Genomic DNA, 25,123 nt, shown 5'->3' on the forward strand with positions numbered 1-25,123 from the left:
AGGCGGGGAGAGCTGGGGGGGCTGGAAGGTGCCTGTTTGCGGTCCGCGCACCAAGCCCGGCTCTCCAGTAACTATTAACCAGGTGCGGGGGGGGGGGGGGAGACTCTTCCCCTTGCTGCCGCTGCCCAACCCGCGGCTGCGTCAGCTCAGCGACACAAGGCGGCATCACAATATGCAACTTAGGAACCTCCGACTTCAGCGCCAGCTGTAAAAACTTGATCCGGCCAGGGCTGCGCTGGGAGCGGACCGCCCTCCCGCCCGCTGGCCCCTTGCAGAGAGGGGCAGGGAGCGGCGTGGGGGCTCCTCGGCTGGGTCCCTCTCCCCCTCGCTGTGTGCTTGCGCCGGGCTCCCCTTCCCTTGCTCCCTCTGCCGCGGGGGGCTCTGCTGGGCTACCCGGCCCCCTCCCCTGTGCGCAGGGGCCTCGGCTGTCCCCCCCCCCCCCACCGCTATCTGCGTGCAGCGCCTTCTTGAGCCCCTTGCCTGTCTCCCTGCCCCCTAAGCCGGCGGCTGCTCCCCCGCCCCGCCTCTCCTCCCGCTGTTTCCTCTCTCCCGGCGCCAGACCCGGGTTGTGCGCGTGTCTTGGGGAAGGGGGGTCCCCGTTTGCGCTCTGTGTCCGCCCCCACCCCGCCTGCTCCTCCATGGCAGGGCACGAGTGGGACTGGTTTCAGCGGGAGGAGCTGATCGGGCAGATTAGCGACATCCGAGTGCAAAACCTCCAAGGTAAATATCCCTCCATTGCACCCCACCCCCACGCCAGCCTCTGGCTCCCAGCTGGATTCCATTTGGGGCCGGGAAACTCCGGTTCCGTCCCCCTCTCCCGCCTGCCTTCTCCACTCCGGCCGTGCCTGGCCGCGCCGCTTCCTTCGAGCTGGGTGGGAGACGAGCCCGTGTGTGGCGTTTGTGCACTGGAGCGGGGGCGCATGGGGGGGGGGGGGGGGCTGGCTGGGCAGGCGGGGGGAGGGGTGGCTTTGGGATGGCGTGGGGGGCAGATTTGTATTTAATTTTCTTTCCCGCTTTGCCTACCTGCCTGCCTGCGGCAATCTCTGTATTGGGAGGCGGGGGAGGACTCCGGAGTGTGAGGGCTGGACTTCCACGTTGGGACAGGTTAGATCAAAAGGGAACAAACAGCTTTGGCAGTGGGAGATCTCACGGGAAGGAGGGGGGGGGGGGGGGTTCTGCGCCGAGTCTGGCGCTGTGATTCGGGGATCTCCTTAAACGAGAGACACCCGGACCAAAATCACCAGCTGAAGGAAACAAGTGAGAAAGGGAGGGCAAAGGAAGGAGGAAGGGGGTTGAGAAAGTTGCTGAGGTGTTGCAGTAGGTTGTTACTTTCAGGCAGTGCTTCCTCCACCACCAGTCACATTCCTGAGGGAGTAACAGCTAAGGTCTTCTTCCTTTGGGGAGGATCTACATCTTGGGAGGGTCAGAAGTCCGAGCCTGCCAAGGTTTCAAACGGGGCTGAACACTCAAAAGGAGGGACCCCTATTCTGATCAGCAGAAGGCTAGTATAGGCAGTCACCCTGAGGGAAATGCTGGGGCTCTTTTGTTTTAACCATGGACAGACGTAGCTCTAACCCTAATGTAAAGACATCCATTTACATAGGAACCTGGGACCTCTGAAGCTTAGTTTAGGAGCCTGGACACTACAGCTTGAGCTATAACGCCAGCTGGAGAGGCTTCTGTAATAAACAGTGAACCAACACTATTTTGGGGGGGACCAGACATGAGCACAAAGCCTGATTCTGCATTGTTGGGAGCTTTGCTTGTTTACTTCAATTGGAATGTGTTCAAACTGCTTCACAGATTTGGAGGCAAATTCTGCTCTTTACACACATTTTTGGAGTAACTGAGCTGAAGTTAATATGGTTGCTCCAGTTTCATACTATGGTAACTGTACAGAATTTAGCCCACCAGCTGATTAAACTGGTGACATAGCCCCTTGTGAGCTACTGTTAAATGTGCATGGACAGAGCTGATTCATTGATTATCAGATACATTTCTGTGTAGCTACTATGTCCTACAGAAAGACAGAATAAGTAACTATTACAGTTAAATAGTGCCGTCCCGATAAAGCATTTTCTCCAAAATTGTTTCCCTGTCTTCAGCTGTCCATGGTTGACACAGATAACATGAACTGATGTGACAATAAAGAACAACTCTCCTATAGAAACACAATTTGTTTAATGTAACCTACCAATCATCTTAATCAACAGTTTACATTAAATTGAGATATAAACTCTTATCTCCTATTAAAGTAAAAGACTTGGAGTATTGGCCATTTTTTGCAGTTGATGCCCAATGATTTAAAGTGATACACATGCTGGAAGAGACATTGCATTTGTTGGAAGGTAGTTTTATTACATATTTAATTTACTTGAGAGGAGATCAAAATCAGCCTGTCTGTTAGCTGTCCATTTGTGGGACAAAGTGGTGTTCTGCCTGTGGAACGCCCCAATATTAAGATTTGAATTTATTCAAATGGGGGGGGGGGGGAAGGCGGAGATTGGGTCAGTCTCAAGTCTTAGCATGGACTGTGAATTTATTCTTCAAAAGTCCCCTGCATTACTCAAGTTGATAACTATGCTCTGATTATACACAATATGATTTTACCCAGATTCCCTGATATATTTTTGAAGAAAAGATTCCATAAAAGAAGAATTATATCACCTCTTCTTTTCTTTACCTCCTCATCATTTGTTAAGAATTAAACTTCATTACCCACTGTGAAATTTAAAGATATTTTGATGCACAGACGGATAGTAGAGAGCCCTCTCTCTTAAAATTCCTGTAGTCCTGCTGAGGGAATAGCCTATCGTGCACAGCAAATTTGATTGGACAACTCTGAGTGTGTGAAAAACCACATTCCCTTCTTACAATATAAAAGAAATTATGAATATTAGTTGTCATCCTCTGCATGTACAGTATAAGATATTTGAAAGACATGTCTTGCCTTGGCTATTGAAGGGGGAAAATGCATCAGATGAGAATATATAAAATGGGGTAACTCTATAAAGTAATAATACTTAGCACTTACATATTACTTTTAAATCATAGATCTCATAACTTTATAAAAGTGAATAAGAATTATTATCTGCATTTTAGAGTTGAGGAGGTCCTGGCACTCAGAGGCTACGTCTAGACTGGCATGATTTTCCGGAAATGCTTTTAACGGAAAAGTTTTCCGTTAAAAGCATTTTTGGAACAGAGCATCTAGATTGGCACGGATGCTTTTCCGCAAAAGCACTTTTTGCGGAAAAGCGTCCGTGGCCAATCTAGACGTGCTTTTCCGCAAAAAAAAGCTTTTTTGCGGAAAACAAATCTCAGCTGTTTACACTGGCCCTTTTACGGCTGATTTTCCGGAAAAACTGGCCAGTCTACACACAGCCAGAAAGTTTAAGAGACTTCCTCAGCATCACCCAGAAACTCAATGGTAAATTCAGGAATAAAGCCCAATGCCTGGACTCTTAGGGTATGTCTAAACTACATCCCTTTTTCAATAAAGGGATGTAAATTAGACATATCGAAATTGCAAATGAAGCAGAGATTCGAATTTCCTGCACTTCATTTGCATAATGGCGACCGTGGCTTTTTTTTGGAATGGGGCTTTTCGAAAATGAGGAGTACAAGAGCTTTCAAAAAAGGATTTTATTTTCGATCGATCTCCATATAAATGGCCGTTTTTCTTTCGAAAAGCCCCGTTTTGAAAAAAAAGCCGCAGCCGCCATTATGCAAATGTAACACGGGAAATTCAAATCCTGGCTTCATGTGTAATATTGATATGTCTAATTTACATCCCTTTATCAAAAAAGGGATGTGGTTTAGACATACCCTTAAAGATAACTAGGTGCCTACATTCCATTGATTTCAGTGGGAGTTAGGTGCCTGAATACCTTTGAGAATGAGGGCCAAAGTCTTCTGCCTTTCAATTCCATATCTACTGCAACATGCTGCCCCTAGCTGAGAGCAAATTTTTATAAAAAGGGCAAGATGTTGATTTCAGTTACATGTGCTGAGAATAGAATTTGGCCCTCAGTTTATAAATCTCATTAGTTCTATCCAAATCTAATAATTTTTATAGGACACCAGTACTGTATCAGTTGCAGAATCTGTAGATTACTGTCAGTATTATAAACAGTTTATGAATTCCTGTACGTATTTGTGGGATACACCATTTCAATCTGTATTAATACATCTATTGTCTATTTAAATAGGTCCCCTATCATTTTTTCACATGGGGAAAATGCTTTTATTGTAGCATGGCTTAAAAATGATTACAGTAAAACCTTTATTATCTGGCACTCATGGGAAATGGAGGATGCTGGTTAATCGAATGTGCCAGATATTTGAGCTTATTGCTTTGCCCACTACCTGGTGGAAACTGGTGACCAACACCTCTCCTCCTTGGGAATGCTTGGCTATCCTTACTTTTCCCCCCAAGTCACAGAGCCATCCTATGCAGCAGGCAGACAAGCAGGTCAGCTGCTTGGAAGCTGGCTCCCGACAGCTTGAGGCTGGCCGAGGGGGAAGGAGGCACCTAAGGATGATGGCAGTTGGCAGTGCCAGCTATCAGAAGCCCTGCAATGGCTGGAGGCATCAAGCCAGCTGGCTGTGCAGTGGGAGTGGAGTGTGCACACCCGTAAACATGGGGTTTGGTGGTTGGGGGTGATGCTGGTTAACTGAGTTTTCAGGATATTCAGGTGCTGGATAACAAAGCTTTAACTGTATTTTGTGCTCAATCTTGGCTTCATTGAAGTCAATGGGAGTTGTGCCCTTAACTTCAAATGCCCTCTCACGCTGTTTCATTGCTGAAGAATTATTTTCTTTTTTTTAAATAGCTAATGCAATTCTTCAACCTTTTTAGTTTTGTAGCGACTAAACTAAAATTTTGATTTCACAAACTATCTGGACTCTGCACTTATGGTTTATGATTTCATCAGAATCTCTCTTTGTCTCTGGTTTTATAAAATTCACTGAAGTACAATTTACATGTTAAAATCCCTGTGTAAGTTAAAATTGCTCATAGGCCATGCAGTGCTTAATTTGTAAGGAAAGAGGTGCTAGGACTCAAGCAATTGTTTTACTTTCATAACTTATGTGCCAGTGCTAATGCTATGAACTACCAAGCATAGAGGTACCTGGGTTTAGACCTGGCATAAATTAAGCACTGAGGCCATGTTAGTTACTGGAATTGATCTGCTCTCCTTTTACACAGCTTCTACAGTTGTGTGGGTCTACTGAGTTCAATAATTAGTCTCGATTTATACATTAGTATGAAACCAGAATTAGGCCTGATAACTTTACACTGCTGTTAAAAAATTAATTGAGGGTAGATTGTAGTGTGCAAACATTCTGCTTTTTCACTAAAAGATTAAAACTGGCATAGTCGGTGAAAGCTGTTAACTACTGTGGCTACTGAACCATGGTATATAAGAAAATAAATGTCAGTTTTAAAAATGGAACTGAAAGCTGGCTGTTCAGATGTGGCCATATTCTGATGGATTTTTACATTCCCTTTTTATTAAAAACTCCTATTTTCAATTTTTTAAAATAAGAAGTGATAGTAACAGGCCATCTCAGGTAAATGCTGCTAAAAGCCACAAGAACAGTTTCCATTTTAGATAAGACGACCCAGAGTGATTTCAGGGCATAGAGTCAGAAGAGCGATAATTTGAGGGAAAGAAAAAAGTCAAATAAGTACCCAGCTTCTTGATATACAAACCTCTGAGCTTCTCTCTCCTATTTTTTTATGATGCAACTAGGTGCCTTTGATATATATATATATATCCTTGTGCTATATGCTCTATTCATAAATTCTCTGTAGCATATTCCTCTAAACACTAAAAAGAAAAGAAAAAATGCACTGAATGTCCAAGTGCTTCATACAGCAATGAAACACTCAAGAATTAATTTTCAGCTAACAGAAGATGATTATTTTTATCACAACAGCAAGAACATTTTGTTACAATGTATGAATATTTTAAAATCTTCCCAGCAGGAAGGTTAGTTTAGGCACTTTCCAAAATAGCTATGAGTTGCTCATCTGTCTAGCTTTATTTTTTAGAATGAAGCAACATCTGTTAAAGAAAATAATTCCTGAAAGAATATTTTTTATTATGATCTAGTGCTCCGTAACACTCTTGAGTACTGTATATTATACTGTACGCGTCTTTCCCTACATTTGTTAGAATGATATATGTAGAGAGGGACACTTCTGTAGTCAAAGGTTTTATGCACCTTTAGGAAGTTAGGTACTATAGTAATTATTGAAAACTGTGGTTTTCATTTCTTACAATTTTAATACTCAGTACAATAACTGGACAGTAGAGTTCTATGGTTGTAAAGCTGTGAGATGAGTGGACTAGAATCAAAACTCATGGGTCCTTTTCCTCACTCTGATGCAATGATCAGTTGAAATCCATGAGAAACTTTCTGATGACTTCAGTAGGTTTTGTTTTGGGCAAGTCATTTAGAGCCACATTTTCAAGTGTCCACTAATTCTGGGTGTGTCATGTTTTGGGTACTCAACTGAAGACCTATAACCTGCTTTTCAGAGGTGTTGCACACTCACAACCTCTATTGTAGCCAATGTGAACTTCAAATGCCCAGGAATACTAAATAATGAGGCATTATGTGTCTCAAAGCCAGACATCTAAAATCAAAGATTTTCAGAATTAGTGGATTGTTTTTGAAAATGTTGAGTTCTGTCTTTGTTTACCAATATGTATATTGGGTATGTAACCTCCCCTTTTCCTCCCCGGGTTACTGGGGAGCAGGTCACACTCACAGGTGTGCCTGGGCACCTGATGTTTTAACCCAAAAGAGATCCTGAGCACCCCAGTGGTGATGGTGTTTAGTTGGGGAAAACCCTATCCACCCCCCTTGCTGCAGTCCCTTGCTGGCAATGAATGTAAAATGGCGGTGCCTCCAACTGGCTGGCCTTGTACACACACTGGTGTGCCTTGAGAGCCTCCAGGAACATACTCATTCCAACATAAATCCGGATCTAATTCCAGAACAACTACAAATCATATACATCTAATAGAATACTTTAAAATAAGCAATCTTTACTTAACTTAAATACACGGATTAACAGATTTAGCAATGAATAGCATTAACAAAACACATAACAATAATTGAAGCTTATATAGCTAACATTTGTAGTAACAGTGACCCTACCCCAGAGTGTGCACACCCCTAGACTCACAGTCCCAGACACTTGCTTGCGTTGGTGTGCTGATGTTGCAGCTGTAGTGGAGATTCTGTCCAGGCTAGACAGCAGCTCTGTCCCAGGCAGCACTTTTTCAACAAGGCCCAGAAACTTACTGCCTCATGCTGAGCCTATTGGAAGCAGCTTGCTAAATCCCAGTTCCAACAGGCATCTAGTCCCAGTCTGTAGCTGCACTCCAACAGCCCCTGGACTGGATCAATGTCCTTGGCAGCAGCCTGGCTCCCCTTCAGTTCCAAACTCCAAGGCAGAGTCCCAGACTGCTAGGCCTCTTTTCTTCAGGCACATGGAGAGAAGCCCTCTCCCACACAAGAGTCCTTCCTTCCTGTTTTTTCCAAGGGCTCATGGGAATTGTAGTCTGGATTGTAACACACAGGGTCTTTTCAGAATAAAACAAAGGCCCCTTTAGTAAGGGGACAACAGGTATAATAATACCTACAATGGTTACACTTAAAAATAGTTAACTAGTAATAACTACATAAAGGTTTTGCAGTGTCCATTTCAGGTGTAGGGAACATATCTCAAACCCATACAACTTTTCCAGATTTAATAAACCTGATTTTAGAGTAACTGCTTGTAAAGTACAACTTAGTGTGAGTGAGAGATAGGAGACTATGTCTAGACTGCAGGCTTCTTTCGGAAGAACCTTTTTTGGAAGAGATCTTCCAAAAAAAACTTCTTCTGAAAGAGAGTGTCCACACACAAAAGCACATTGAAAAAGCAATGCGCTTTTTTGAAAGATAGTGTCCACGCTGAATGGATGCTATCTTGCATTTAGGCTGTGATTACTATGGATGGAGTAGCCACCAGGGCACTTGTGCTTTTTCCTCTTCTTTCGAAAGAACTTCCTCTTTCCTGTCTATACACTCTTTTCTCCGAAAGAGCTCTTTTGGAAAAAGGCTTCTTCCTTGTAGAAAGAGGATTACCAACACCAGAAAACCCCCTCTGTTCTTTCAATTTACTTTTGGAAGAATGTGACTGCAGTGTGGACATAACTCAGGTTTTGTCAGAAAAACAGCCGTTTTTCTGACAAAATTCTGTATTGTAGATATACCCTGAGATTTCATATTTGTAAAATGCATGGAAAACCTTGGAGAAAAGTACTGTAGAACTGTAAATTAATATTATTCCTTACAAAACCTAAGTGAAGATACACCTCTCAGTCTGTGAAGGTCTAAATGTGGAATACTATGTATAACAAAGACTCAAATTGAGAGAGTAAAAAAAATGTTAATACAGGAAACAAATTCAGTGAATTAATTCCTCTAATGTAAATATCTCTAAAACCTCAGTTTCATAGTTTCAGCTGCAAACACGAAGGAAGACTACATCTGTACAGAATATAAGAAACTAAGGCATTAAAAAGTGAAGTCTCTCAAAATGAGAGACATCTAAGCAGTCTTAGTTAAGAAAAAGGTAAGATTGCATGTTTAATTACTCGGTAACCAGGAATTGACAAAGTAAAGACCTCTTGGTTCCAAGTAATCCAAAAGGAAGAGGGCCTGATTCTCCGTTAAGTTACATGTAAAACTAGTGACGTATCTTTTGTGCTGGGCCATGGATTCAGTATCTCTTCACAAGGAAGAGTGTCACCTGCGTAGGCACCAGTTTCACAAGGTAGTTAAGTATTTGTCTAACTTTAAGCATGAGGGTATTCTACTGATGACAGTCACCAGTACCATGTCCTGTTTCTTTCCATGTAAACTTTCCATACAAATTTTGACAAGGCTCAACCCCACTCACTTGTCTTATGTGACCTGGTGAGGTCAAATACCTAGGTAGTTAAGAGGATTATAGTTAAAAGGACACCATCAGTTTAAAAATCACATTTTTAAACAACAGATGTTACAAAACTCTAAACACCATATTGAAACTGAAAGAGGTTTAGAAAGCTAATTTACTTGTCTCTCTTTCTTTTTTTAAAAAAAATATATATTTTTGCTTTTCTAGTTAGTGCAGACAAAAATACAGGCCAGTGAATTTAAAGACAACTATTAGGCTATTTTACTTTCATGTTTTCGGGTGCATCTCTCTCTGGGATCCCTCAAATCGAATAAGATTTCCCCTTGGACACCTATAACTGATGAGTATGTAGATGAGAAATTAGGCCAATTCTGGGAAGGCACGCTCTCTAGCAGTGGCTGCATGTGAGATCTCTATCTCCAGTGGCATTGACAGCAGTGGTGCCAATATGGACCCGGGCATGCTCCTTATGTCAAGCTCTCTGATCTTCTTCATGGAGATGCTGCTTCATCTCAAAGTGTTGGGCACTGTTCTTGATGGTGATCCTCCAGGTTACCCAATCCTTCACCTGCCTCTCTCGGGTGTCAGCGTCAATGCTACACTTTACCAAGGTGTTCTTAAGAACATCCCTGTGATGCATCCTCTGCCCAGCCACGAGATCTCATCCCGGTCCTCAGCTGAGCATAGAAAATCTGTTTAGGCAAACGTGTGTCAGGCATCCTGATCACATGATCAGACCATCGTAACTGCCTGTAGGCGATTATTGCTTCAATGCTGCAAGACTCAGCCTTTGCAAGGACACTATCTTTGGTCGATCTGTCCTGCCACACAATGCCCAATATTCTCCTCAGGTACCTTTGGTGGAATTTCTCCAGATCTTTAATATGTCATCTATAGGGAGTCCAGGCTTCAGCTTCTATAGAAACGTTAGGATGACTACGACATTGTAAACATCAATCTTGGTCTGCATCTTGATGTCACAGTCATCAAACACTTGCCTCCATAAACGTCCATAAACTGCACTGGCACTGGAGATTCGATGATGGATTTCATCATCGATGTCAGCATTGCTGAACAGCTAGCTTCTGAGATAGGGGAAGCTGTTGACATTCTCCAGCAGTTGGTCAGCTGCCATGATGGTTGGTTTGGATAACAGTATAGTGGGTGTTGGCTGAAAGAGAACTTTGGCCTTTCGTGCATTGACAGTCAGTCTCAACCTGTGGTAGGCAGTGGCAAAAATGTTGATGATTGCTTGGAGCCCATCTTCTGAGGTGGCACTGACTTGGGCATCATCGGTGTACTGATGTTCTACCACTGATGCTGTTCTGGTCTTGGTCTTGGCTTTGAAGCAGCCCAGATTGAAGAGGCTACCATTCATCCTGAAGGTTATTTCAACTCTTCCTGAGAGGTCATCTCCAATAATCTGGAGCATGGCTGCCAAAAAGATACTAAATAGAGTAGGTGCTATCACATACCCTTGTTTGATTCCAGTCCTTATATCTTTTGGTTCAGTTGCACAGTCTTTGCTGAGTATCACAGCCTGCATGTTGTCATGTAAGAGATGTATAATATTGAAATTTTGATGGACACTGCACCCATAACTCGAAATAAGCTATGCAATTTGAGCTACGCAAATTGCATAGCTTATTTCGAGTCAATTTCAAAATAGTGTATTACAAAATTTGATGCTTTCTACATAGCACTTATTTCAAAATAAATTGCTATTGTAAAACATCCCTTACTCCTCGTGGAATGAGGTTTACAGGGGACATCAGAATAGCGAGCCCATTATATTTTGAAATAACGGCTGCACTCAAAAGATGCGGAATACCAATTTCAGAATACCTTTGATATCCTGAAATAGCACTGCATTGCAGACTTAACCTTCAAGTGTTCAAATAAATCTACAATGTTTGTATTTGTAAATGCTAAAAAGAAATGTTTAAAAAATCCTTTCAGTTGCAATTAAAAGATACCCCCTAAATGTAAAAGGCTATTAGCCACGGGATAGAAATGGTGTCCCTGGCCTCGGTTTGTCAGAGGCTGGAGAAGGATGGCAGGAGACAAATCGCTTGATCATTGTCTTCAGTCCACCCTCTCTGGGGCACCTGGTGCTAGCCACTGTCGGCAGACAGGCTACTGGGCTAGATGGACCTTTGGTCTGACCCAGAACAGCTGTTCTTATGTTCTTATGTAATGCTTTCCTTGACCTACCATTATCCTTTTAAATACCAGTGTGGTTATGTGCAATGATGATCAAAGTCACTACTGTAGTATGGCAGATGTTAAGAGCAGATCAGTAGAAGGAATGGGAGGGAAGAAAGAGACAAAGAATATTATCTTGTGTTTCATTTATAAGTCAAATGGATTTTCAAAATTCACATATTATGGAGTAAAAATACCAGATAAACAGTCACATATGTATAAAGTATGGTGTGGTAAATGATGTCATTGAGATAAATAACAGACTTATTATATGGTTGCTTATCTGTTGTTCTGTTTTTATTTATCTCCAGTTAAATACAATGAATGCAGGTTACTATAACTATCACTGGAATTGTAGGATGCATTTTGACTTCATCATAATTGCTGCATATTTCTGTGCAAACAGCTGAGTTACATTTTAGTGCAATAGTTTAGAGCTTTAAACAGTTATAGCTTTACCCTCTTTCAATGCAGCTTATAACAGCAAAAGCTAGGATTTCTGTAGAATGAGAGATTATGAGGTTTAATTCTGAAAGCAGGCAGGATTTCTCATTCCATAGTCAGAAATCCCATCAGAGATCCTGCTGAACCTAAAAAAGATGCGATCAATAATACTTGAAAGGCGATTGTGATCTTTTCACATAATACTCCCTTTGATGGCAGAGCTCAAGATATAATTATTAAAATAGTATTATGCTCAGGGGATGCTGCTAGCTGGACTGAAATAATAATGACGCACATAAAATATTAAGGGACTGATTCTGGCTTCACTGGGCTTTTATACTGGAACAAACCTGGAGTTTCTGCTGATTTACACTAATGTAGTTCAAAGCCGAATACAATTTTATAGTGACAATGAAATCTAAAGAACGTTGAATTCATTTCTGTACCCTTCATATTGCAGTCTTGCAGATTTATTTGTTTATAAAATATCTTCCCTTACAAGACTATGATCAAATTGAAATACTTGCATTTCAGGCTAGGTATTTTTCTTCTAAAGGTGGCTTGTTTGTGGATCTGGATAGCTACCAAAAATATATTGTTGTCCTAAATAAACAATATCTTAAATAAAATGAACCATGTGAGCAGAGGAGGAACTTTGCAAACTAGTGCTCTGGGCAGGCAAATCCTTCACTTCTGCTCCTTCAATATTATTTACAAAGAAAGTAAGGTGGAACAGCTGTTTTACATAGAGCCTCTGGTAAAATTTCCTGGTTAGGCTCCAGGCCTTCAGTCTGATCCATGCGTGTGGACTCTGGTCTCTGTGAGAAGCTTCACTGATTTCGATGGGACTCCACACATACCAGCCCTTTCTAAGTTCTGTTAAAGCCAATGGATGTTTTTCTTGGCATAGAGCATGCTGACGTTGATTGTAGCATTGAGGCCTCAATGTGCACAGGGTTTTTAAATACGAGATCAATATCTTGTCTCATGGGCAGTTAGGAGTGTCACTCGGTTTGAGTATTCAGACTCAAGTTATTTTATTTCCCTTGTTCACAACTAGGCATGTGGTTGTGCCAGACAATGGCATTCTTCAACTTTGGATATGTTGGACACTGTGAGCCTGGTTTTCAGTATCCTTGTTGCAGTTGCAGGCTAACTGAACTTTTCTCTTCCTGGTCTGTACTGTCCTGGGTTAAAATTCTGTAGTTCTCTCACTCTTAGACCAACCCCTGGGTCATGGAATCTTGTGTCTTCACAATGCTTATTGAATTCTAGCACTTCTGGTTCTTCCTTGCAGAAGTCTGTGACCAGTGGTGAATATGAACAGCCTTCTTAAACCAAGCAAAATACAGGACTATGTAGCACTTTAAAGACTAACAAGATGGTCTGGCCTCACTAACAAGACTAACAAGATGGTCCTCAGGTCTGGCCCACGAAAGCTCATCAAATAAACCATCTTGTTAGTCTTTAAAGTGCTACATAGTCCTGTATTTTGCTTCAGCTACACCAGACTAACACGGCTACATTTCTATCACTATTCTTAAACCAAAGCATTGTTGTTGTTTTTTTCAGTAGGAACAAAGGAATTGTAGACATGGGTTCCTCCTGTCTTACTCAAAGGCTTACCGACCCCACATGATGGTCACCTAGCTTCTTAAAACACCTCCAACAGGGTGTTGAGAATCTCCACCTGGTTTCCCCAAACAACTCATACAGGAAAATGTTTTTGTTTTAAACTGCCACAATCCTTCTGATCTTCAATATGTGCCTTTTCCAAACCTGGTGCTGTCTCTTAACAACCCTCTAGCATTGATGAGGGATGGCTTAACTTGAGCCATTCCATTTCCTTAAAAAATTAATGGAGATTGTCTGACTTCTAGATCTGGAAGGTCATTGAGGATGTACAGTCCCCTACCTTCACAGCAGGACCAAGTACCATCTCTAACAAATTTTTGCCCCAAATCTCTAAGTGGGTTGGCAAGAATTGAACTCACAACACTGGGTTTAGCAGGCCAATGCTCAAACCACTGAGCTATCTCTTCCCTCTTCTTTCATACCTGTTTTTCCCCTTATGATCCTGTATTAAGAAAAACTACATATTCACTCAGTAAACATCCCAATGGTCAGGTCAACATATAGTATTCATCAATTACTACAGAGCAGCTCCAATCCAGGCACAGCTGCTACTTCCGTTGACTTCAAGGGGCTTTTGATTTAAGCATTGTGTGTGCAGCCAAAGTGTAACTACTGCTTTTATGCATGGATTCTATTCATTTTGGGCACTGAAGGGTACATATAACCCTATGTCATTTCCATCTTGGTCATTGTGAAGAAACTCTCTGTGGATATCACTGGGTGTTCTGCATATGAAGTGAGGGTAGAATGTTGTTAGAGCCCAATTCTTGTGTCACACTGATTTAAAGATGCAGTAACATCATTTGGAAAAAAATTAAAAAGTCTGGTCCTCTGACACCTTAGGGTATGTCTACACTACCCCGCTAGTTCGAACTAGCAGGGGTAATGTAGTCATCCACAGTTGCAAATGAAACCCGGGATTTGAATTTCCCGGGCTTCATTTGCATGAAGCCGGCCGGTGCCATTTTTAAATGCCGGCTAGTTCGAACCCCGTGCCGCGCAGCTACACGCGGCACGGAGTAGCTAGTTCGGATTAGGCTTCTAACTAGAACTAATCCGAACTAGCTACTCCATGCCGCGTGTAGCCGCGTGGCACAGGGTTCGAACTAGCCGGCATTTAAAAATGGCGCCGGCCAGCTTCATGCAAATGAAGCCCGGGAAATTCAAATCCCGGGCTTCATTTGCAACTGCGGATGACTACATTACCCCCACTAGTTCAAACTAGTGGGGTAGTGTAGACATACCCCTAGAGACTAACAAAACACATAGATAGTATCATGAACTTTGATGGGCATAACTGGCTTTTTCAGATGAATGGAGCAAGAAGTACAAGGTATAGCAGAAAAACAGGGAAGATGGGGAGGGAAAGGGAAAAGAAAAAAAATCTTGCAGTTAAAAGTGTCCGTGCTATGCCTGTCATTTGGGATACTCCAGTGGAAAAGCAGTAAGAGTGAGAGGAGAAGCAGGTCTCCACTGTTCAAAGTCTTTTACAAATAAAAATGTCCATTGGTGCATGGTTAATTCTGTTTAAAAAAAAACTGATTCCCCATTAGAATGGTCCTTAATACACAGTGCTTTCTAGCTTTTATTGGCATTAATTATAAATTCCTTCTTTATGACTTGAACTATGGTGATGATATTTTATTTATAAACATTATATATTTATTAATGTATAAAGTCCGCTTTTCAGAAATAGTGTCTGGGACTCTGCTTCTAAGGAGAAAAAATTAAATCAAATTGGGCTGTGTGCCCAAAGATAGTAGCAAGACAAACAAAGTGAGCAAACAGGAAAAAAATGTTCTTAAAGGGAAGAGTTGCTACAAAGACGATGGACACTAAAATGCCCCAACATATACCGTATATCAGTCACAGGCTGGAAGACAGCTCAGCACTTCCAGGTCCATAGATGGGATCTCTGAACTAAAAAGACCCTGCCCAGTTTAGATAGAACTCCCATTGACCTACGGTGGCTTTTAGGGAGTAAAGGAGATTTTGGAAGTGAACACTTAAGTACAAGGAAGCCTCAAATTAGTCTAAGGAAGGCTCTGTTAATATGGACATGCTACCATGGACTTAGAGCCCCAAGAAGCACTGGGGAGTAATTATTTCGAAATAGTGGTACCAGAGCATCCACACTACCCTTATTTCGAAATAACTATTTCAGAATTAGTGTTACTCCTGATGAAAAGCAGGAGTACAGATTTCAAATTCCACCACCCATTATTTTGAAATTATGGGCTTGGTAGTGTGGATGCTCTGCTTATAAATTCAACTTGGGGAGTGGAGTTATTTCAAAATAAAGCCTTAGTATAGACCCGGGCTAAGTGTTATTTCTAGGAGAATTTGGAGAATAAAGTGTTACAAAAGGTGGGCCACTTATTTTCAGGTAAAACATTATCTGCTAAAAGAAAAAAGCAGTCATGAAACTCTTTAAAGACTAACAAAATAGTTTATTAGGTGATGAGCTTTTGTGGGGCAGACCCGCTTCTTCAGAAGTGAAGATCTGAAGAAGTGGGTCTGTCCCATGAACCCTCATCACCTAATAAAATATTTTGTTAGTCTTTAAAGTGCTACATTACTGCTTTTTTGTTTTACCAAGATCAGACTAACACAGCTACCTTCCTGTGACTATTATCTGCTAACTGAAGTATAACTCCTGGAGACTTCAAATTCCATCAGTCTGGCAGGGCATTTTGTGTCATTATGATTCCACCAGTTTAGCCAGGAATTTACTAGGCCTGAGTCTACTGTAAAATCCTGAAAGGCTTCAGTGGAGTAAGTTGGGGTTTATAATGTAACTAGGAGAATCTGCCCTTCAAATGCCATCTCTCCAGCAGGGGATTTCTTATCCTTGATGGTGAATTCCACTGAATAATATTAAGTTCCTAATTTTCTTTTTTCTTTAAAAGACTCTCCCTTGTGTCAAGACAAGGCATTATTTTGAAACATTGGGACTCTTGCATGAGCTCTTCCTTTTTCTCAGTTTTTGAAACACATTTGTTTAGAAGGACATAAAGTTTTAATGTTAAAAAGAGTATTTGTTCTGTTCCCTTATTGGAGTTGATACAGTTATTGACCTTGACTGTTACAAGATTGAATATGAATTTTTGCTTGGTAGGCTGAGTTTCTTCTTCATATGACAGACAATGCTTTGAGGTGTTTAATTCTGGCCTTTTAGAACTTGCAAACACTATGTATTTATCAGAAGGATCAAAAGGAATGGGAGATCTAATTGTCTTAAAAATGTGTATGAAAGAGGTGCTGTGTTTTGGTTGATAATGCAAGGAGGCAGCAATATTAGATGTCTAGTGCATAATGCTTCACTTGATGGTAGAAATATCACTAATCATAAATATATTCTACTTTCAGAATCTCAAGGTTGTACCAGTTCTAAGTCAGGAAATAATCATGCCCCTGAGGATGATATCCTATATCTAAAGAGAAAAGATTTCACTGCACACATCCCTTATAATCCCCAGTATGAAGAGACCAGCTCTTGAGGCCTGAAAAGCCAGTGTTTGTGTATCTCCTGATTTTGGAGTCCCTGGCAGATGTGATGGCATTAGGGTGATGGCCTTTGGGAAAACCACATGAAAAAGAAAAGGACAATGGTTTATTTTAAGGGACTTTTTAGGGATGCACCATTTCCCTTAGTATACCATGTATTTTTCCCTCGAGTGTGCATTTCTGCTGCCCTCAGGTATACAATGCAATCATCATAAGCTTCAGTTTAAAGTTAAGCAATTATCATAAGCTTCAGTTTAAGGTCAATTATACTTATTGATTAGCTTTAATACATTTCAATCCATCTTTGTTTGTTTTTTTTAAATCAGTTAATACAACTCTTTGCATGTGCAATTGACATTGACTTTAATTGAACCTTAGCCATGACAGAATCAATAATTATCTGGAAAGATATAGTGAATTCCACAAGTTCCAAACAATTGCGAGAAGGAGTTGGCTACCATGATTCAAAGCTCTAGCTCTGCCCCAGCAAACAAACTCACGGATCCTACTTTGCACTAAAATATATTAATAGGAAGCATTTGCTATTTACTTAGCCATTGGTGAACCTTTCCTTTTCCAGACATTTTCTAAACTCTTTCTAGCATTTTCTTACCTATATTGCAATTGAAAAAACAGAGGTCTGGGGCTGAGAAACTTCTGAATATTTAACATGATGCTGTAAGAGGCAAAATCTCAAACAGCCACACTCATGATTTTTATTTCAGGCATGCAATCCACTGCTAATGTAATGCTGGCACACCCACATTGTCCAAGGACAGAATTAAATGAGACCCCTCTAGTGCTTCGTGCATGAAACTCTACTAAATAAGCTACAAGCCAGCTGCCTCTTTGCTAAGGCTGTAGAACAGACTCATTATTCTCTCTGTAAGTGGTGTCAATGCCACTAGATGGGACAGCACATCACACTAGTAGGTGTGTGGATTACACTAGTTTAGGACAACACATCAGGAGAACTGTATTTTTTTGAGCTTTGTGGCTAGTGTTTGGTCAAACCACTAGGTTTCTTCAGGCTGAATTCTTCTATGAAAATAAATATTAACATTGCTCAGTGCTGCTCTATAAAACCTTCCCTTATTTATGTGACAAATAAATCAATGCAATAAGGGTGTCAAAAACAGCCCACAAACTTAAGTGATGGCTGACCACCCTAGGTGTAATGGTCACAAAATTTATTACAATCCTGGTTCATTCAAAGACTGAATCAGCAGCTCATGCTGCTTCAGCTGCTGGACTCTAGGACCAGTGAAGTCTTTGATGGTACTCATTTTTTTTTTGTGAGGGGCTCAAAGAATTGACTTGCTTGTCTTACACCTGGCTGTGGAGTGGGTTGTTTTCCATGCATATTCAGTCCATGGCTCTTATGCTGAAAATGCCAATTAGTGTCTATTACAGAGGTCATTATTGTGGTATATGCACCTGTTTACAAGGAACCAGGCTGGGGTCATTATCTCTTACTACTGAGGCCACCAGATAGCTTGGAGAAATGGGAACTTGGTTAAGATAATTATAAATACAGCTCTAAAGGTGTTAGCTGACTGTCACAAGATCCGTATGGTTTTAATGTCCGAGAGCACATCTCACCACCACAGCACCTTCTGCTGGTTGTACTGGGAATTAGTTCATCACCAGGGCACATCCCTCTGGCTGGTGTCTTCCTGTGTCCTCACTCCACACTCCAGTTCCAGACCTGCATCAAATCCTGGAGTACGGAGTCCCCTTCAGGATGCTTCCCTCTGGCAGTGCCCACTACAGTTCTCTCTCAGTCCCCCTGCCGGGCAAGGGAGGTTTCAACAGTCCTGTGTCTCTGGGGTCCTCACCTCCCAGGGAGCCTCCACTCCCCCTGAACCTACCTTGCCTCAATGACCCACTACCAGTCATCATCTAGTCTCTTAGGGGCAAACTTCAGTCTCATCATTGGCAAGGGTGTATGGACCTATTGCCTTGTCTTATCTCTGGCTGTGACTCAGCATCCTTAGTATACTCAGGCCTTGTCTCAGGCCCTCCAACCTGGGAGTGAGGTCAGGCCAGAGCTCCCCAGCTCTGCCCTATCTCAGGAAGCCTGCAGCTTCCCTGGCAATCAAGTCTCTCCTGCTCCACAGCAAGAATGTCTCCCTTCCTCCCTCCTAGAGCCCTTATTTATACAGCCCCCAGCTGGGCCCTAATTGGCAAATCAGCCTCAGCTGTGGGCTTTGTTCTCCGCCCTCTCCCAGGGCTGGGTTTTAGCGTTAAAGGGCCGGTGTGGGGCAGATGCTCCATTACATCTGGTTAATGCCCCAGCCTATAATAAGTCCATTGGGAATTACCCTATTCATAAGCTGGATCTCAAGGACCCACACAGTTCACCAGGGAGAAGCCTGTGGTCTCTAAGGCTATGTCTAGACTGCAAGCCTCTTTCGAAAAAGAGCATCTAGACTGCAAGCGGAACTTTCGAAAAAGCAAGCCGCTTTTTCGAAAGAGAGCACCCAGGCAGTCTGGATGCTCTCTTTCGAAAAACCCCTGTTTGCATTCAAGAACGCCTTTTTTCGAAAGAGCACTTTCAAAAAAAGGCATTCTTCCTCGTGAAATTAGGTTTACCGCCGTCGAAAGAAAAGCCGCGTTCTTTCGATTTAATTTCGAAAGAACGCGGCTGCAGTCTAGACGCAGGTGAAGTTTTTTCGAAAAAAGGCTACTTTTCGTTTTTCGAAAAAACCCCTGAGTCTGGACACAGCCTTCAAGTACATCTGCACAGCAGTTAAGGATTCATGGCTGACCCAGGTTTGTGGACTTGGGCTACATGACTGTAAAGTTGCTGTGTAGACATCTGGTTTAGGACTGGAGTATGGGCTCTGGGATCTGAGGGGAAGGGAGGACCCAGGCTCCAGCTGAGTCTAAATGTCTATACAACAATTTTTAGTTCCAGAGTGAAGCCCTGGAACCTGAGTCAGCTGACTGGACCAGCCAGGAGTCATTTAATTTATTCAGCTGTAGAGAGGTATCCCAAGACTCTGATTCAGGCACCAACAATTCATTTCTGTCTCTGTGGCTCCTTGCAGTAAACCCAGCCAAGTGAGACTCCTGTGGGAGGTTTGTACTGTATTCCGTCAGGGCACAGTGCACCCAGTGAATATTTGCAGTGATACAGGCAGTCTTTTCCGAGCAAGTTAACAATTTATTAGTCACCTGGGATTCATAATCTCAAAATCCTTCAGTTAGCAGAGAGAGACAAAGGTTATAGCATAGTCCATCCTGGCCAAGCCAGAGCAGTGATCCAGCCAAGCTGGTATGGGCCCCATTTCTGGCTCTGACTCCCTGGCTACGTCTACACTGGCATGATCTTGCGGAAGAACTCTTTTGCGGAAGAGTTCTTGCGCAAAAACTCTTCCAGAAGAGATCATCTACACTGGCATGTGCTTTTGCGCAAGAGATGTGCTTTTGCGCAAGAGCATCCATGCCAGTGTAGACGCTGTCTTGCACAAGAAAGCTCTGATGGCCATTTTAACCATAGGGCTTTCTTGCGCAAGAAATTCATGTTGCCTGTCTACACTGGCCTCTTGCGCAAGAACAGTTGTGCAAGAGGGCTTATTCCTGAGTAGGAGCATCAGAGTTCTTGCTCAAGAAGCACTGATTTCATACATTAGAACATCAGTGTACTTGCGCAAGAACTCACGGCCAGTGTAGACAGGCAGCAAGACAGGCAGCTTGCGCAACAAGCGGGAACTTTTGTGCAAGATCGCACCAATGTAGACACAGCCCCTGTGTGTTTGTCTTTAGTCACTGATGATAGACCTGAGTCCCTACAAGGGCAGCTCTTATTCCCGCCACCACCTACCTTCCCCTCCTTTTGTTCTTGAGCTCAATTCACATATTCTGCAAATTGTGAATAATGCATTCCTTATTCACTTTTTTTTTTTAACCTGTGATATGTGTCAAGCTCTATTTGGATACAAATTCAATTAAAAATGCATAAAACCAAAATTTTAAAAATGTTTTTATCAGTTATATAAAACTACCTTAAATAGGTAGAATATATAAGAAAAATGTTTATCAAAATCTGTTTTGCATTTAAAACTCATTTATTAAACAAAGGAAATATCTGTAATTAGTGAAATGAACAGTTTCTGGTCACTATGCCTTTGAGACATTAGAACTAGTAGATCTTATCCTCTCACACCTCATTTTTATTCATATAGTGGAAGAGGAAATCAAATTTTCCTGCTTTTTCAGCTTCCTATAAATTGCTTAACTTTAAATGAACTAGTCATTGAGATGAACTATTTGAATAAACAAATTAAGGAAATTTAAAAAACAACACTGGTCCTATAGCACCTTAGAGACTAACAAAAATATAGCATCATAGGGTGCATCTACACTGTACTCACATTTCAAAATAAGCTATGCAATTTGAGCTATGCAAATTGTGTAGCTTATTTTAAGTGTATTTCAAAATAGAGCACTATTCCAAAACATCCTTAATCCTCATGAAACAAGGTACAGGGATGCCGGAATAGCATGCCCATTATTTCAAAAGCTATTTTGAAATAACAGGCACACTGTCAAGACATGGAAAACGCTATTTTGGGATACTGGAAGTATCCCAAAAAAGCATCAATGTCTAGATGCACCTTGACGTGCTACAGGACCATTGTTGTTTTTTAAGTGTTTTTTTTTAACCTTACATGGCAACCTCTATGAGACTTTTAAATAAATTAAGGAAATATTCTCTATCTGCAGAAGAAGCTAACATTGTTAAGAGCAGTTTTAACAAGTACCCAGTGATGTCCACCAGTTCAGTGGTTTTACTTACTTTAAAATTTTATCAACATTTACTTTAATTTTTTAAATGTAAATGGCTTTAATAGATTATACTAAGTTTAGGCCGTAATATGAGTGGTCATAGTTTCAAAATTAATTTTAAATAGATTTACTTAAAAAAAAAGAAAGAAAAGAAAATGTGATTTAAATGAATTATAATTTTTCTTTTCTTTTTATATAATTGATTTTTATCCATCCTGGTACTTAGGTGGCTGCCGTTGCCATAGCATCTGAGCATTTCATGATGTTTTATGTATTTATTCTTACAACACTCTTGTAAAATTGTCAAGTGTTATTCCCATTTTACAGAAGGGTAACTGAGGCACAGAGGGTGGATATCCATGAAGGGACTTAGGCATTTCAATTCTGAGCATCATGGCACCTAACTTTTTGGCGCACAGAAAAATCACAGGAACATCTCTGCAACTCCATAAGCCAGGTTAGGAATGTAGGGTGTCTACGCAATGAATAGGGAGATATAGACACCTGAGAAATAGACACCTAATTTTCAAAAGCCAGAAAATTAGGAGGGGAGCCTCCTAAGCTAGCCAATGAGAGATACTGATGAGGAGTGCGGGTTAAGCCTTGGCCCTTTTTCAGAGCTTTTCTAACTCCATCCATTTCTCATTAATAAGAGGTGTATTTTTGGTACCATCTGGACACATTTGTGCAACAAATCACTACCAGTGTAATGACTACAGTATATAATACTGTCTTCCCCTAGTCCATTTCTCATTAACATAGATTTTCTGCAGAGAGGCTTGATTTGCCATCTGGATATGTATTATTTATACAACAAGATCACATTTAGTGTTATAACTGCATTTTGTCCTGCAGTTTGCTGTGGACCAGAAAACGACTTTATTAAATGACTCATCTGCCCCAGTCACATCAGTCACATTTAAGATAAAAGGAGTTTAGAACTGGTAGCTAATGCATTTTCTTCTTGGAATTTGTAGTTGCACCCTGACTGCTTGTCTAATGCTTTATATATGTGTCCCAGTAGTACCTACTATAGCTGGTGGTAGTTCATAGGTTAGTCCCTCTCCACACAAGAAATTACATGAAAAGAATAGATGATGAAACTAACAAGATATATGCCAAATATAATTTCTTAATTTTTGTTACTCTTTTTTCATTCCATTCATTACCTGTAATTTGCCTACTTTGATGAGATGCCTTTCATGGCAGTTAGCTGTTATCTTGCACATCTATAAAGTGAAAAACATAATTTTGGACTTATGCAAACAAGTGCATTGCCAACTTAATCAAAGTGGGAGATGTTCAGATACTATACTGAGGTAACAAAGAACTGAGAGAGCCCAATAAATAGATTATAACTCATGTTGTGCCATTTGCTCCTGTATTAGATATGATCTCAAATAGCCTTGTAACATCTGTTTTCAAAGCATAGAAACCAGTCTCCTTTCCAAGGAAATAGACTACTTAGATTCTAATCTTACTATATAACTAAGCTCTCTCAGCTTCTTTTACTCTTAACTGCTGTCTTAATGTGATGTCACTGAATCCTCCAACTCAATTTATCAAATAAAACAAGGGAGAATAAGGTGAGGAACTGAGGTAACTAATTGGTCATAAAATACATGAACATATTGGCTATGTCTACACTGGCATGATTTTCCGAAAATGCTTTTAACAGAAAAGTTTTCTGTTAAAAGCATTTTCGGAAAAGCACGTCTAGATTGGCAGGATGCTTTTCCGCAAAAGCACTTTTTGCGGAAAAGCGTCTGTGGCCAATCTAGACGTGGTTTTCCGCAAAAAAGCCCCAATCGCCATTTTCGCTATCGGGGCTTTTTTGCGGAAAACAGTACTGTGCTGTTTACACTGGCCCGCTTGCTCAAATGATTTGCACAAGAGGGCTTTTGCCCGAACGGGAGCAGCACAGTATTTCCGCAAGAACACTGACGATCTTACATGAGATCGTCAGTGTTCTTGCGGAAATTCAGACGACCACTGTAGACAGCTGGCAAGCTTTTCCGCAAAATCAGATGATTTTGAAGAAAAACTTGCCAGTCTAGACACAGCCCTTTTGTGTAGGATACCATAGTGCAAAGTATTGTTTTATCTTCTGTCTCTTTCCTGTAGTGCAAGGATTCTCAAACTTCACTGCACTGTGACCCCTCTCTGACAACAAAAATTACTATATGACCTCAGAAAGTGTGTGTATGTGTGGGGGGGAAGACAGGGGAACATAGTTTGCAGATGGATTCCATCAGAGCCGATTGTCTTTAATTCTCAGAAGTTCTCTTGTTCATCTGCCCTACGGTATCCCGTGTCTTTCCAGTTTTTCTTCTTTTTGACCCTGCGAAATGAACAGTCTGGCAGCTTTTGGTATTTGTCTCCTGTCTGCTTTGTAAACAGTGAGGTCAAAATGTAACCTATGTAAGCAGTGCAACAATGCTGGTCATGCCTGCTTCACTAGTTTCTTGCTCTTTATACAGTGTAATAATATAAAGCCTGAGTTCTGCCCTCATTTTGCACCTCTGAATGATAGGCGTGAATTATTTGAAATTTGTTGTTGTTAATATATGAACTGAACTGAACTTAATGAACTGAACTGCATCAATGTTAGAAATGGTGGAATTTTTTAGATAGTCTCCAGCCATAGACAAGGCCAAATTCCCAAATATAAATGGATGTAAGGCATTGGCTCTCGCATTGCAGTTATGAGTGTGGGATAAGAACTTGATAGACGAGAGTGGGGAATTTAGACAATCACCATATTGGAGAGGAGGTTTGTTTTGTTTCCAAACATGCTAGGTTCAAATGGATCCCTTTTGGACAGGATTGTGCTTCTTAAACTCTGCTCTGGGAGTGGTTGGGAGTGCCAAGAAGTGCACCCCCAGCACACATGGAAGTGTGATGACTGTTACACCTCCTTAAGAGATTCATAGAATCATAGAATTGGAAGGGACATTGATAGGTCATTAAGTCCAGTCCCCTGCCCTCACATTAGGACCAAGCACCATCTAAATTCATAGATTCCAAGTCCAAAGAGGCCCACTGTGTTCGTCTAGTAAGACTTCCTATAAAACACAGGCCAGAGACTTCCCCCACAATAATTCCTACAGCAGATCTTTCAGAAAAACATCTCATCTTCATTTTAAAATTGTCAGTGATGGAGAATCCATCAGGACCTTTGATAAATTGTTCCAATGGTTAATTACTTTGTCAATAATGTACCCCTAATTTCTAGCCTAAATTTGTCTAATTACAGCTTATAGCCCTGGATCCTGTTATATATTTCTCTGATAGATTGAAGAGCCCTTTATTAAATATTTGTTCTGTATGAAATGTAATCCTGTCACCCCTCAACCTTTTCTGAGTTAAGCTCAAAAGACTGAACTTGAATCGCTCACTAAGTCAGGTTTTCTCATAATTCTTGTGGTTCTTCTCTGAATCCTCTCAAATTTATTAACACCCTTCTTGAATTGTGAACACTAGACCTGGACACAGAATTCCAGCAGTGGTCACACCAGTACCAAATAGAGAGGAAGTTACCTCTCTGCTTCTACTTAAGATCCCCCTGTT

The 25,123-nt window shown here is 41.3% G+C and overlaps 1 protein-coding gene across 2 annotated transcripts in view; it reads left to right on the forward strand.

Annotated features, from left to right (window-relative positions):
* The first annotated feature begins 292 nt into the window (after nucleotides 1-292).
* Nucleotides 293-25,123, forward strand: part of CLMN (calmin) — a 122,127-nt gene continuing 97,296 nt past the window's right edge. For both annotated transcript variants that reach the window (XM_006133696.3, XM_075926637.2), the window contains exon 1: nucleotides 293-720. In XM_006133696.3, the coding sequence (XP_006133758.3) occupies nucleotides 639-720 (82 nt within the window). In that variant the 5' untranslated portion in view covers nucleotides 293-638. The remainder of the gene's footprint in view (nucleotides 721-25,123) is intronic.

This window comes from Pelodiscus sinensis, chromosome 5, assembly GCF_052426305.1.
Source record: "Pelodiscus sinensis isolate ZL-2025 chromosome 5, ASM5242630v1, whole genome shotgun sequence".
In the NCBI taxonomy this organism is placed as follows: Eukaryota; Metazoa; Chordata; order Testudines; family Trionychidae; genus Pelodiscus; species Pelodiscus sinensis.